The following is a 15,870-nucleotide window of genomic DNA, read 5'->3' on the forward strand; positions in this document are numbered from 1 at the left end:
CAGTGAGATTCGAAGAAAAACGGATGAGGTATAAACCTTTGTAGTGCAACTTTTAAGAGCTTGATCCAACCAATTCCTTGCTTGCAGCTTGATCCTGATGCTTGGTATGAGAGCTAGGCTTAGGAATTAGTGATGATAATCAACTGATGTTTTTGAAAATCACACTTGAAAAATGAAAGTCAAAACTCAAATTCCTTTGGTGAGAGGGTGATAAATGATTTCTGCAGAGATTCAGGCGCCTTCAGGTTGAGATTCAAGTGAGGCAATGCATTCTATTTATAGATGGAGCTGATGCAAAGAGGTGGAAAACTCGTGTGCATGTGAAGTTGGGTCCTTCATGCATGGGCCTGTACAGGCCCATGTGAAGCCCAAAATCAATTGGTTTTGCATGCTGAACTCAAATGAAGCAAGTTTGGACGTGCAGATGGCAATGCAATGACTTGTGTATCAAGATTTAACATGAAATGCATAATTAATCATAAAGCTTCATCTCTTCAAAAATCACATTTGGAAAATTCAAACATAGGCATGTGAGTAATGGTTGGAAAGGTCTTGACATAAGGAACAAAATCTATGTTGAACAAAAATCCATTTGGAGTTTGAAAAATATTGAAAACTAGCCATGAAGTTCAAGGTACAAAACATGTATTTGAAAATTTTGGCCAAAATGGACCAACTTCAAGCCCTTATGTTTCAATGGTGCAAGCCTCAAATGACAAAACCTTCAACATCAAAGTTGTATATATTTTCAATAAAATCAATTTGGACTTAAATTTTGCATCATTTGGATTTTTTATGAGAAAGTTATGGGCACTTGAAGTTGGACGTTTTCAAGATTCAATGGCTTTGGTCCAAAGTGACCTATAATGTTTTGTATTATCACATGTACTTATTTTAGGATTATGAAAATTTATTCCAACATAACAATTGAAGTAGACATCTTAAAATTTCCAATGAACTTTGTCTCACCTCAAAGTCATAAAAAATGAAGGAGTTAGGTCCTTGGGAAGTTGACCTAAAATTAGGGTTTCAGTCAAAATGAGTTATAATGTTTTGAAATAAATGATGACCTTCCAAGTTTCAAATGAATTTTTGTTGAACATAAAAGTTGTTCATATGGTTATTAAGAACATGTTTTCTCTTGGGTTCATATTCATTTGACAAACACATCAAAAGTTAGGTCTCAGTGGATTTCAATTTAGTTAGTTGATTTGACTGGTCAACTTCTCAAAGCCAAACTTCAAATCTTGATGAATGAATGATTGAGGATACTCACATAGGCTCATATATGCATAAAATAATGAATGAAAGGACTTACATTGATTGTATTTAATCATAGGTTGAGGTTGCTTCATGAGCAATGCACAGTCAGTGCACCGTTGAATTAGGGTTTCCTTGGGAAACAATCCTCAAGCCCCTTGGTTTATGTTGATCAAATTGACAAATTGAGATACTTGGAAGACATATATGATGATTTAGAGCTTTGGGAACCATTGTCATGCTTGCTTTCATCTTCATCTGGCCAATTCAATGGGCATATGAGCCTCCTAGGAGCCTTGGATCACATGACTGCTTGAGCTTCAAAAATAAAACAAGTTAGTGACATATTTTTGTGCTTTTGGTTAATGAACAAAATAATAAAAGCAATAATATACAATTCAAGCATGCTTGATGGTCTCAAACCAACTCACACAAGTCCCAACCTAGGGTAAAAGAGCCAAGATGCCATGATCCTTGAGGCAAATGCAAATGAGCAATATTATGATGCCATGAGGGATCTTAGGGTCAAAATTAGGGTCTTACAGTCGTCAATGGAGGAATCGACGACAACACATCTTGAATGAACCAGTCATCCAAGGTGCAAGACCCACTCAACAATATATGGCATGGTTTAGGTCGGTAACAACTCAGCAATTTGTATCTGAGCCGTAATATTTGATGGATCCACGCCAACATGCTTCGTCATCGTATGCCCCACAACAATTCACCACCCAACACCAATGTGAACCCACCCAAACCCAACAACCAACCACACAACATCAACCGACCACATACACCCAACAACCAAACACCCAACATCGCAACCGTTCATGCCAACCACCCAACAACCAACCATCCAACGTCGCAATCCATTCATACCACCCAACCAAACACAAAACCAAGAATCAAACCCCGTAACCACAACCATCTGTAGCCCAAATGATTCATATGGGTCACTTTATCGTAGCCCCCACCAATGAACACCCAACCATTGTTTAACTATAGTACGCCCCAGGAACCATTGCTTCGTTTCCAAAATGACTTAATGGCCCAATTTGGGCAACTATACCGTCCCCAATTCACCCAACCACAAACGCCCTAACTACGATGACATGAGCACTGAACTCCATTACGGAAGCGCCGTTGGCCAGAGCCCCTCCGGATATTGGGAGCAAATGATGACACATCTATCAAATACCGCTGGAACTTCCGCCGGACCTTCCAACCAGCCATCGCTCGATCAGGTCAGCACCCAAAGACCACAAACACCTCAAGAAAATCGTGGGAGACCTCGGAGACAAACTAACGCACCAGGATGTGGAACCGGGGGACGTTATAATCGGGCGAATCATTAGTTTATTGTCAGTCCAATCCAATGTAACAAATTATTACATATTCAATGAATTAATTTTTTTTCATTACTATTTCTTATTTATTAAATAATAAAAATTAAATATTAAAAATTAAAAAAAATTAAAAAATTAAAAAAATTAAAAAAACTAAAAAAAACTAAAATAAATAAATATGAGGGGGTGTATGCGCCAGATGAATTGACGCATACACCCACCAACCAAAATACACTCAGGCGCCACTAGCATTAGCGCCTCCTGATGAGGCCCAATGCAGACGGCACTAGCATTGACACCTCCTCGTGAGGAGCTCAATGCATGCGCCGATGCTATTGGCGCCTCCTCTTAACAATCTGGGGATGCGCCAATTCTTCTGACGCATCCTCTACCAAACTTGATTATTTTGATATTTATTTTAAAAAATTGATTATTTTCGATTTTTAAAAAAAAATTAGTTATTTTGAAAAAAAATCCTAAATCAATGCATACTAATATTTAAATTCAAAGTACTATTAAAAAACATAATATAGTAATAGAGAAGAACAGAAGTTAAATACCCAAGTTGGCAAAATCGTTAATAATAAAGGAGAAAGGGACAAAACGGAGAATACAAAAGTAACACGCTCTACCAATTATAACTCCCCACGTCGCCACAATTCAGTAAACATACTTCGTTGTCAGAAAGAGAAGCAGTAAAAGGTCCTTTTAAATACGGAACACTGACACACACAAACGACGCATCTCTTTCTCTCTCTATCGCCTTTGGTTTCTCTCTCCTCGTTCATCCCAAATCTCCTAGGGTTAGGGTTTCTTTACCCTTTTCTCGTTTTCGATTTTTATTCAATCGTTAATCTCTTATATTTCTTTCGATTATTAATCATCCATGCATGCTCTTTTTTTCTCTTCGATGAATCCAGGATTCATGATCGGTGCGATTCGAAGCTTGTAGATCCGTGTCAAGGTTTCGTTTCCTGGAATTTTTTTGAACAAAATTTTTTCGATTTTTTTTTCGTGGCCAAAAGGTTAGATTATCGTTTTTTTTCTTCAAGTTTTCGCTTCTAGACGTGTTATGTTGATTTGTTTGTAGTGGTTTTGTTTGGTTTTGATTATTGTGTTACATGTGAAGGAATCTGAGTTATAATTTGGTGGAAATTGGAAGTATCGTTTGCAGTTATGGACATTGAATAGAGTTGTGTTGCCCACGTTGTCCTTTTTCTCGAAGCCGTGGTGGTGTGTTGTTGAATTTTTGTTGAATTCGTTAAAATTTACAGTGGTGAGTTCAATTGTTTGATGCTGTTATATTGTTTAGTTGGTGTTTATTACTGTTGTGGTCATAGCTTTTTGAGTTTTTTGCTCTTATTAATTGAGTTTTGAATGCTTTTGGGGCTTTGTTTGCTGTGATTCTCTGTTTGTTAATAGGTAGATGATATGATGTGATGTTAGTTTTCAAAATTTTGTATAATCTTGTTGTCAAATGCATTTTGTTTTGTGGTTTTGTGCTAATTACTTCTGATCATGTAAGTTTTCATGTGTCTGCATAGGATTCATGGTCTATTTTCTTTACAATCTTGAGAAAAGGATGCGACTATTTCTTAATGTATATCGCCAGGGAAGGTGGCATGTTTGATACCTTGGGTAAACAGTCACCGAGTACTTGTTGAAATGATGTAATCATGTATGAACTGGAAAATAAAAAGCGGTCTGAAACAGCAAAAGTTAAACTAGGGGGTTCTCTGTTATTTTAATACAATTCTGGTTTCTGCAACTATCTTAATTCCTTAATCAGAAGGAAAGGGACTTAGTAAGCGAGACCAATTGTATATTTTTCATTTTTAAATAGTGCTGCTAATTTTAATGGATTCATTTCAGTAGGAAATTTACCATCATTGCATGTGTGTTTTAAAAGAAGCAAGGCACTCTATTTTGCATTGATTTCATTGATTGCATACATGTCCTGTCCTATGCATGGTAGTCAAAATAGCATGTTGAACAATCTTATTATTTTTTTCACCTTCTGCGATCCCTAATTGGGGCATAATTGAAAATCAAGACTTCCCAGCACTGATGTGCTTACTCGTGCAGTTGTCCATTATTCACAATCTCACTTGTGGGTCGGACTCATAACCTTGTTTTTTAAGTTTTTGGATTTATGGATTGAAAAATGAAACCCTTGTCCTGTAAACATATTTCCATCGTCCTCTATATCTTGCAATTCCATTCTCAAGCAGCAGAGACCCTTGTGATATTCAGTTATCACCCTCTGCCTTTTTGAATTCTCAACATGCAGGAACCAAATTTTGTTCTCAGCTGCTACATGCTTACTTGTACAGTTGTCTGTTATTCATAAACTCACTTGTGTTGTGGATCGTGTACATGTCCTAGTTTTTAAGTTTTTGGATTTATTGGTTGAAAATTGAATCCCTTGTCCTAGAAACATATTTCCATCATCCTCTACTTGCAATTCATTCTCACGCAGCAGAGACCCCTGTGATATTCAGTCCCTCAACCTCTTCCTTTGGAAGTCTCAACATGAAATTTGCAAAGTTTTCACAGCTTCACGTGTTCTGCCGAGCTGTCATTTCCTGCTACTAGAGACATGCTCTGTTTTCTCTATTAGGCCCTCTGTTTTCCTGTGTCTCTTGTCTTAGTTATGGGAATTGGTGCATCTTTTTGGTTAGACTTTTTAGTTTACCATTGTTTTATATGTTTGCTTAAACATGATGTGTTGGTTAGTTGGGTTTTTTGGTTTAAGCTTGGGATGAGTCATAATTTAAAAGTTCCTGTTGAAATTGAATGCTGGTTCGGTTTGTTTTTTTGCTTAGCTTAAGTTATTATGTTTGTCTTTTCAACTGCGTATGAGTTTGAGTCCAAGTTAAGTGTTTGTAGTGGGATTTGAGTTCCTGTTTATGTCATTTTATACAAAGATTATATTAGTGATATTTTAATCTTTGGCTCCTTGGTGCAGGAAAGTTGAAAAAAATGGATCATGAAAAGACTGAATGCCAAGCTCCCCCCGAAGGTCCTATATTGTGCATTAACAACTGTGGATTTTTCGGAAGTGCAGCTACAATGAACATGTGTTCTAAGTGCCACAAAGACATGATGTTGAAACAGGAGCAGGCCCAGCTCGCAGCATCATCCCTTGGAAGTATTATGAATGGTTCTACAAGTGAAACTGAAAAAGAACCTGTTGTTGCTGCCGATGTGGATATCCCAGCCATTTCAGTGGAACCAAAAACAATCTCCAAGCCATTTTTATTTGGCTCAACTTCAGAGGAGAGTGGTGATTCAAAGCCAAAGGATGGTCCGAAGCGTTGCAGCAACTGCAACAAGCGAGTTGGTTTGACAGGGTTCAATTGTCGATGTGGTAACCTTTTCTGTGCTGTGCATCGCTACTCAGACAAGCATGATTGCCAGTTTGATTATCGCACTGCTGCACGAGAGGCCATAGCTAAAGCAAACCCAGTTGTCAAAGCTGAGAAGCTTGACAAGATTTAAGAACTGGTGGTACCTTGAATTTTCGTGCGCTTATTAGATGATGTTATGCTCAATTTCATCATATATGACCCAAAGTTCCTGTGCATTTTGTTGGTGTTATTATATTGTTATATAAGTTGGGTACTTGGTCATACGGGAAATCTCTGGAATTTGGGACTTAGTTGTGATTGGCAAAAATTTATATCTTGGCCCTAGTGTTTTAAGTTTTTAAACCTGTGCTGGTTTAGTGGAAGTTGATGTTAGCTTTTGTAATGCATCTATTCCGTTTCAGATTGGTATGTGCAATTTATGATTTAAAAAAAGCGTCTGGATTTCTCTCTCGATAATAATGAATATCTATGAATTTGATAATTAATATTGTCTCAAACTAACTAACGTAATTGATTTGTAAATGAAAGAGAGAGAGAGAGAGAGAGGCGTGCCTTAACTTAATGCAGATCATGGTTCTTAAATGTTGTTTTGAAATTTGAAAATTATATTCATGGTGGAATGCCCGAGTATGAGTGCTATGTGCCTTACGGTCTGTCTGCCTGAAGTGGTATTTGCTTTGATAATAGCTCTTAGTGATATGTATTATGATTTGGAGGAAAGAAACTATTTTTTCATTGAAGTGTAAAAAATGAAATACAAGGTTACTTATGCATGCTAAGAGTGTGTATTCTTCAATATTGGATCATAACTTCTAACTAACCCTAACTATAATAACTAACTACTCTAAGTTAGTTATGCTGAATTTCATCACATGTTGAGTTAGCTTCCTTGCACTTCAAGTCAACATCATTGTCTTCACCTTGTAACACCCTCCTAGAAGTTGATGGTTGATGTATATGAAGGCATCATCAACTTTGATAGAAGAGTATTGTAAGGCTGAAGTAACAAGGGTTTCATCATCTTTTCTCCAACAATGCGACAATCAATCTTCAAATATATATGAAGGCATCATCAACTTTGATAGAAGAGTATTGTTTGATAGAAGAGTATTGTAAGGCTGGAGTAATAAGGGTTCCATCATCTTTTCTCCAACAATGAGATAATCAATCTCCAAGTGTTTTGTTCTTTCATGAAACACAAGATTTGCTGTAATGTGTAAGGCAGTTCGATTGTAACTATACAACACTAGTGTATTGATGCATTTAATCTGCATATCTTTGAACATATACATGAGCCAGCTCACATGTAGTTGCAACTAGTGCTATATACTCGACTTCACTTGATGATTTGGATATAGTTAACCGCTTCTTAGTTTTTCATGAAATTAGAGACCTACCAAGGAAGAAGCATTGCCATGAAATAGATCTTCTGATGTCTGAACAACCTGCCCAGTCTGTATCTGAGTACCCTTGCAATTTGAATTGCGAATCTCATGGTAGGAGTATTCCTTTACCATGACATGACTTCAGGTATCTAAGTACATATGTAGCAGTATTGAAGTGGTTTGTAGTTGGTGCAGACATAACTTGACTTAACTACCGAGTGCAATAAGTAATATCAGGTCTTATTGCATTGAGGTATGAAAATCTCCCAACTAATATTCTATAAGCAGAAACGTCATGGTATGGTGCATTGTTGTCTTTGTGAAGCTTTGTTGATGGATATGGGGGTGTTAAAACTGACTTGACACACAATATTTCTGAATCCTGTAAAAGATCTAAACAATATTTTCTTTGACACATGGATATACCATGTTTGGAATGAGTTACCTCAATTCTTAGAAAATACTTTAATTGGCCCAAATCTTTGATTTTGAATTCTTTGTGTAATGCTTCCTTGATATACTTCATCTCTTCCACAAAGTTTTCTGTTATTATCATATCATCAACATAAATAAGCATTATGGTAAAACTTGATTGATTTTGTTTTGGAAATAAGGAAGCATCTACAATTGCTTGTTTGTACTTGTTCTTGACGAGGAATGATGTTAATCTATTATGCCACTTCCTACTTGCTTGCTTTAAGTCATACAAATATTTAACAAGTGTGCATACTTGATTGGACTTAGTATGTTTAATACACGGTGGAGTTATCATGTACTCATCTTCATGAACTTCTTCATGTAAAAATGCATTATTCACATCAAGTTGGTGAATATGCCAATTTGTTGATGAAAGCAATGACCACAACTGTTCTGACAAATGTAAGTTTAGCAATAGGAGAATATGTCTCAAAGTAATCTAATCCTTCAATTTGGTTGTAGCCTTTGGTAACTAATCGAGCTTTGAATCTTTCAATGGTTCCATCAACATGGTGTTTAATCATATATATCCACCCACATCCAATAAGCTTGACATTTGACATTTGGAGGCAAATCAGCAAGTAACCATGTACATGTCTTTTTAAGAGCATTAAGCTCAACTTGGAGAATTAGCAAGGTGCATCTTTTGAAATTTAGAATTAGCAATAAAAGAACTACGAGGAAAGGGAAGTTTCTTTTGTCTGGCTAAATGACAAATATCACATGTGGCTTTATTGTCAAAAGTAATAGATGGATACATAATAGTAAAATGTTTAAGATTATTATTTGATACATGACCAGGTCTAAAGTGCCACAAGACATTGTTAGCTAGAATATTATTGATGTCGTTAGGAGGTAAAGATGAATGGAAATGTTTGGCATCATCAAGAAGAGGACAAGCATCAATTTGCAATCTATAGAGGCCTCTACTTTGTTTACCCAAATCAATCATCCTCTTGGTGATTAAATTATGTAGGACACATGTATCAACAGAAAATTCAATGAAACATTTGAGCGATTGACAAAGTTTAGAAATGAAAATCAAGTTCAAACGAAATTTTGCAGAGTACAGGACATTATGCAGATAGAATTTTGGGGAAAAATATATGTGACCTGCTTGTTTGACACAAATATAATTTCCATTTGGCAGTGTAATGTTAACATGTTTAATGTTATGCGTGGGTGTAAAAAATTTAAATGATAAACATACATGGTCATTGGCACCTGAATCAAGGATTCAAAAGGGATTATCATGATGTATAAGACTAAAAGCAGTGCAGATGATACCTGACGCGGACTCAAACAATGGTGGATCATGAGTCATAGGAGTAGCTGAAATATGATTTATGGTATAGGGTATGTTGAAGATGCTGAGGGAAGTAAATTTACTTGCCAGAGTAAGCTGACCGGTTGATTATACTTTTTTTGAGAGATGGTTGCATGGTTACTTGCAGAAGAAGTATCCTCAGTAGCACCATGTGGATGAGAGAAATCAAAAGATTGACTAGTAGATGCATTAACAAGTGGCTTGTTCTTGTTGAAACTGGGATGACCATGCTTTTGATAGCAAAAGTCTATTGTGCGACCATTTCTGTTATAGAAAGAACAATGCATTAATGTATTCTTGAAATTTTAAGATTTCCATTTTGAATCATTTCGATGAGCAACATTGATCAACAAAGAGTTATCTTCTTTAATAGGAGCAACAATTTTTTGATTACTTTCCTCTTGAACAACCAATGAATACACCTTGTTAATAGGTGGAAATGACCCATTAGCAACACTTAAGTTCTAACAACTGAGAACTGATCATTGAGGCATGTCAAAAATTGCAACACTTGATCTTCATGCATATAATCCCGAACATTCTACATGGATGAACACAAGTATAAACTGAAGGAGAATTGCGGTCCAAAACGCAGCGGAAATTAAAAAAATTTCTCCTTTAGAGATCCTTAAGAATGGTCATGATCAGTGATAGAATAGTTACCTCTTGTGACGATTGAAACCTTTGGTGTAGATCTCTTATGACGATTGAAACCTTTGATGCAGATCTATGGAGCGATCACGAACGTTGAACGATGACAACGTCTCTACTCAGTCCACACGAACGGATTCCTTCAATCTCAGTGCTAGCTGGTTATGAATGAAGGCTTTGAGTGAGAGAGAGAGAGAAAACGAAAATGCAACCGCAATGAATGCTTCTGCACAAGGGTTCTATTTATAGAACCACTTGTGTGGGCTTCAAGCTAAAAACCCACTTAAGTGTATCTGACCCATATCTTATAATATGCCCAAAATCACTTAAGCACGTGGTACCTTACCATATTTCGTATTCTACTTAAGTACACCGTACCTTACGATGTTCTACAATTCACTTAAGGGAACCGTACCTTACGGTGTTCCTTAGTTACTCTATCTCTCATCAATCCGTCCTTTGTGTGTGACCCTGTAGGTTTTTGCGGCGTTGACAATTATATTAAATCACGCATTTAACATAATAAACAGTGAGCGGTATCTAGCAACACATCACTGCTACCCAAGACACGAAAATGTCATGTGATCTGACAAACCTTCTGTGATAATACTTATGTGTAGAATTACCCCTTTGCCCTTATGTCTATATTGAACACAAGTCATAAACCGTGTCATCCTTGTCTAGTTCAATATTGGGCCCATAGACATTTATCCTGTTATGCAGGATGGGCAAATTCCATCTAGGTCACTCATGTCCCTCAGCATGCTTCGTGGAGTACCCATCAACTTTCTTTATGGTTATCCAGTTATTGACAATGTTTGATCAGCAATAAAGCACTCGACTCTACATCTAGGGTCCATAGTGGTTTCAGGTCGAAGGGTGGTATACACCACTATCACCATGAGAATAACTTATGACACTTTGCATAACATTCTATATAGTATTCTCATAGCGGGTCAATCCAGTATAAATATTACTCTTAATATTCATACCTATGTTTAAGACTTGATAACTCTTTATCCATGATCCATGAGATGTGATCATCAGTCTATATACATAATAGTCTTAATGCTTTAATGTTATCCCACTTCACAATAAAGCTCGACTACGGATACTTTAAGAATAATGTCCTTATGTTTAATGTGATCTAATGATCAAGTCACACTTGATACATTAAACGGACTAGCTATTCTAGGGACTTTATTAAACAAACATAATAAAGAAAAAGCCTTTTATTATTCGATACAAGTACCAAAAGTATTGGCCTCTAGGGCTTACACCAACATAAACAACTAGTGGGCGATGCTCATTGAGCTATTCCCACAATTCTTTCAATTCAATGAAATATTCCATGATAGTTTTAGAATATTGTTTCAAAGTGTTGATGGAAGATCGAAGTGGGAATATACGAATATGACCAACTTTAGAAAATCTTTCTTTCAAATCAATCCATACATCAATGGCATTGACATGAAAAACAATAGTAGAAGCAATTTGTTCAGAAATAGAATTTAACAAACAAGAATGAATGAGATAATTACACCTTTCCCATTGGAGACGATTAAGATCATGGTGAGGAGGATCTGCAATAGAAGATCTGCAAGTCAAAGAGTGTTACACTTGGATTTTTCAGCTAGTAGAAAGTCAACAAAAAATGTCAATAAGAAGACATAAGCCAAGTAGTGGCATATTCCGTACTTCCATATGTGAGAGCTTCATCACCACAGGCGTCAACCGCACCAACCTTTTCTAGGGAATTACATAAGTTAGGAGACCAAATGCCTCCTTATCTAGATTTCTCGTTACCTCAAAAGGAACAACCATTTGGCATGCCAACTACAATGATGGCAAACTTTCACCCTAGTACATCAATGTATTTTGAAAATTCGATGGTAAAGTCATCTACCTTTAATTCGTATTTGGCTTCACGTCCACCAAGGGAAACTTTGGCCAATTAGGACAACCAGAAGGAGGTATGGGGTATTTTAGTCCTTAGAGGGCCTTGTCCTTGACCACTAACTCTCTTCAAGTCATGAGATAGTTAATGTATGAAAGTAACTATGATATGGTTCACACACTTATGCAACAGATAAGCAACATGTGTTAGCCCACTTATAGAAAACACGAATATGAGTTATCAACAATTAACCCACCAAAAGGGTAGGATTGCATATTTTTTCGGCGCACCACCAATGCCACCAACTCTAGTGTCTAACATTCCTCAAGGAGCCAACCCCCTAGAAAATATGGTTGTAGAAAACAATCAAGGGCCAGAAGGCCTTAACATGCTCCTAGTTTAACGTAACCAAGATGCTGACCAAGTCCTGAGACAAGCCCGACAAGATAATGTAGGGGTACATGATAATATCACTAACGTCGTCGAATCCGCTGTGGTCTAGAATGGCCTCAACGTAGGCCTCCCCAGGCAAAACTATATATTCCCTTTGTCTGAGTATGTAAGGCAAACCGAATTACCTAGGGGTTGGAAAGTTCCAAAAATCACCAAGTTCGCCTGTGATACTAATGAATCCACCGTCGGACACGTCGCCCGATACCAGATCGAGGCTGGTAATTTAGCCAACAATGAGAATCTGAAATCAAGTATTTTCCAAACTCATTGACAAAGAACACTTTCACATGGTTCACAACCCTTCCCTCGAATTCCATCTTTACGTGGGCCCAATTAGGAAGATAATTCCACGAGCAATTCTAAATAGAACAATGTAAGATTAGTCTCAAGGAGTTAGCTAGTGTAAGGCGAAATGAGGTTGGAAGTATCGATGATTATCTTAATAAGTTTAGAACCTTGAAAGTGAGATGTTTTACACAAGTGCCAAAACATGAGTTAGTCGAACTGGCAGCAGGGGGTCTTGACTACTTCATTAGGAAGAAGTTAGACACCAAATACTTGAGAGACATGGCCCAATACACCGATAGAGTTCGACAAGTCGAATGATTAAAGGCTGAAAAGGCTAGAACTTCCAAGTTCAGTAAAAAGAAGGTAACTTATGTCGAAGTCGACAACATAAGGAACTCATCCGACTCAGAATATGAGTATGTATAGGAGAATGAGGTTAATATGGTCGAACTAACGTCGGGGCCTCCTTACTTATGCAAGTTGTTAAAACCCTCCCCGAAGAATCCCGTCGAACCCAAGAATGAAAAATTCGTTGTTAGAATGTACATCTTCAAAGTGTGATGAGGTCTTTGATCTATTGGTTGCCGATGGATAAATTATTGTTTCTAAAGGGGCTAAAGTCCCACCATTAGAACAAAGAAAGAAAAAAAGGTTTTTTGTAAATTCCATAATTTTTTGGGTCATAAAACTTCTAAATGTGTACTTTTTAGGGACCTGGTGCAAAATGCTCTCAAGGATGGCAAACTCAAGTTTGATGATAAGAAAAAAACACGCCCATAAGAGGAAGCTGAAACAAAAGCTTAGGCTTTCTTTGTCGAGCCAGTGGACATCATGGTTGTCGACACTATCGACGAAGCTGCCTCCGAGGACATCAAGGCGAGCTATGGAGATCAAGTAACAAAGGTATACCCCAAAGTTGAAGAAAAATTGGTCGACTTTTTGAATTGTTGTAGGTGGAAAGATTCAGAAGTGATGATGTGTCACATGTGCAACTCTGTGTTTAACAAGAAACTGCTAAAGAGCCGGAGAGGACAAACCCTTACCATGCCAAAATCATTGTTCGACAGGATAAACCTAAAGAAATTTTCCCCAAAAAGGAAAAGGTCTAGAAAAATTCCAGGGTATCACTTATGTCCTGTCATACCCTCAAATTTCCCCTATCCCACAACATATTCTTAAGCCCTAATCCATGAGCATACATACCACACATGTCATCTCACATGCACAATAATCCACAAATTCAAGGCATGAGATTCATCTATGAAGATTTATGTTCCCCAAGCCATGTTGAGGTGTGCCCAAGCCACCTTAACCAGTAATATCATCCTCAAGCATCCCACAAAGCTTAGAGGATTACTCAAGACATCTCACTCACTCCCCAAATCCAATATGGATGGTGAGTCCCCTTTGAAGAAGCTTCAAGATTCATATGGTCACCTAAGGACCAAGCCCTAGTTCTTGACCCTCTTTTGGTTTGTACAAGTCATAATTCACCATAGATCTTTACCATTCCATTGAGGACCCCTGAAATCCAAAGTTTGTTCATGCCTTTGTTGAAGGAGAATTGCGGTCCAAAACGCAGCGGAAATTAAAATTTCTCCTTTAGAGATCCTTACGAATGGTCATGATCAGTGATAGAATATTTACCTCTTGTGATGATTGAAACCTTTGGTGCAGATCTCTTGTGACAATCAAAACCTTTGATGCAGATCCACGAAGCGATCACGAACATTGAACGATGACAAGGTCTCTACTCAGTCCACACGAACGGGTTCCTTCAATCTCAGTGCTAGCTGGTATGAATGAAGGCTTTGAGTGAGAGAGAGAGTGAGAGAAAACGAAAATAATGCAACCGCAAATTTTTGCTTCTGCACAAGGGTTCTATTTATAGAACCACTTGTGTGGGCTTCAAGCTAAAAGCCCACTTAAGTGTATTTTGGCCCATATCTTATAATATGCCCAAAATCACTTAAGCTCATGGTACCTTACCATATTTCGTATTCTACTCAAGTACACCGTACCTTACGATGTTCTATAACTCACTTAAGGGCACCGTACCTTACGGTATTCCTTAGTTACTATATCTCTCATCAATCCGTCCTTTATGTGTGACCCTGTAGGTTTTCGCGACGTTGGCAATTATATTAAATCACGCATTTAACATAATAAACAGTGAGCGGTATCTAGCAACACATCACTGCTACCCAAGACACGAAAATGTCAAGTGATCTGACACAACCTTCTGTGATAATAATTATGTGTATAATTACCCTTTTGCCCTTATGTCTATATTGAACACAAGGCATAGACCGTGTCATCCTTGTCCAGTTCAATATTGGGCCCATAGACATTTATCCTGTTATGCAGGATGGGCAAATTCCATCTAGGTCACTCATGTCCCTCAGCATGCTTTGTGGAGTACCCATCAACTGTCTTTATGGTTATCCAGTTACGGACAACGTTGGATCAGCAATAAAGCACTCGACTCTACATCTAGGATCCATAGTGGTTTCAGGTCGAAGAGTGGAATACACTATTATCACCATGAGAATAACTTATGACACCTTGCATAACTTTCTATATAGTATTCTCATAGCGGGTCAATCCGGTATAAATATTACTCCTAATATTCATACCTATGTTTAAGACTTGATAACTCTTTATCCATGATCCATGAGATGTGATCATCAGTCTACAAACATAATAGTCTTAATGCTTTAATGTTATCCCACTTCACACTAAAGCTCGACTACGGATACTTTAGGAATAATGTCCTTATGTTTAATGTGTTCTCATGATTAAGTCACACTTAATACATTAAACGGACTATCTATTCCAGGGACTTTATTAATCAACCATAATAAAGAGAATGCCTTTTATTATTCGATACAAGTACCAAAATGTATTGGCCTCTAGGGCTTACACCAACAATCTCCCACTAGCACTAGAGCCAATCAGGCATACCCCGTATGCCCATTGATCTAGTATGGCCATCATGCTTCTACTGCGCAAGAGGCTTTGTCAGTGGGTCAACTATATTGTCAAGTGTAGGTACTTTACATATTTTCACATCTCCTCTATCTATTATCTCTCGAATGAGATGATAACGCCTAAGTATGTGTTTGGATCGTTGGTGAGATCTAGGCTCCTTGGCTTGTGCGATAGCACCATTGTTATCATAATAGAGACCAATGGGATCCACAATGCTAGGGACTATGCCAAGTTCACTAATGAACTTTTTGATCCAAACAACTCCCTTTTCTGCATTTGAGGCAGCAATATACTCGGCCTCGGTTGTAGAATCAGCAACTGTATCTTGCTTTGAACTTTTCAAGCTTACAGCGCCACCATTTCAGCAAAACACATAACCATTGGAATCATTCATATTAAAGCGTCTCAGCACCTTGTCTATGTA

General features: G+C 37.5%; 1 protein-coding gene across 1 annotated transcript; it reads left to right on the forward strand.

Annotated features, from left to right (window-relative positions):
- Positions 1-3,247: 3,247 nt before the first annotated feature.
- LOC127106648 (zinc finger A20 and AN1 domain-containing stress-associated protein 8) lies at positions 3,248-6,377 on the forward strand. The gene is made up of 4 exons (XM_051043946.1): positions 3,248-3,409; positions 3,527-3,631; positions 3,736-3,882; positions 5,575-6,377. The coding sequence occupies exon 4, from the start codon at positions 5,589-5,591 to the stop codon at positions 6,105-6,107; it is 519 nt and encodes a 172-aa protein (XP_050899903.1). The 5' UTR covers positions 3,248-3,409; positions 3,527-3,631; positions 3,736-3,882; positions 5,575-5,588; the 3' UTR covers positions 6,108-6,377.
- Positions 6,378-15,870: the final 9,493 nt, after the last annotated feature.

Source organism: Lathyrus oleraceus, chromosome 7 (assembly GCF_024323335.1).
Source record: "Lathyrus oleraceus cultivar Zhongwan6 chromosome 7, CAAS_Psat_ZW6_1.0, whole genome shotgun sequence".
In the NCBI taxonomy this organism is placed as follows: Eukaryota; Viridiplantae; Streptophyta; class Magnoliopsida; order Fabales; family Fabaceae; genus Lathyrus; species Lathyrus oleraceus.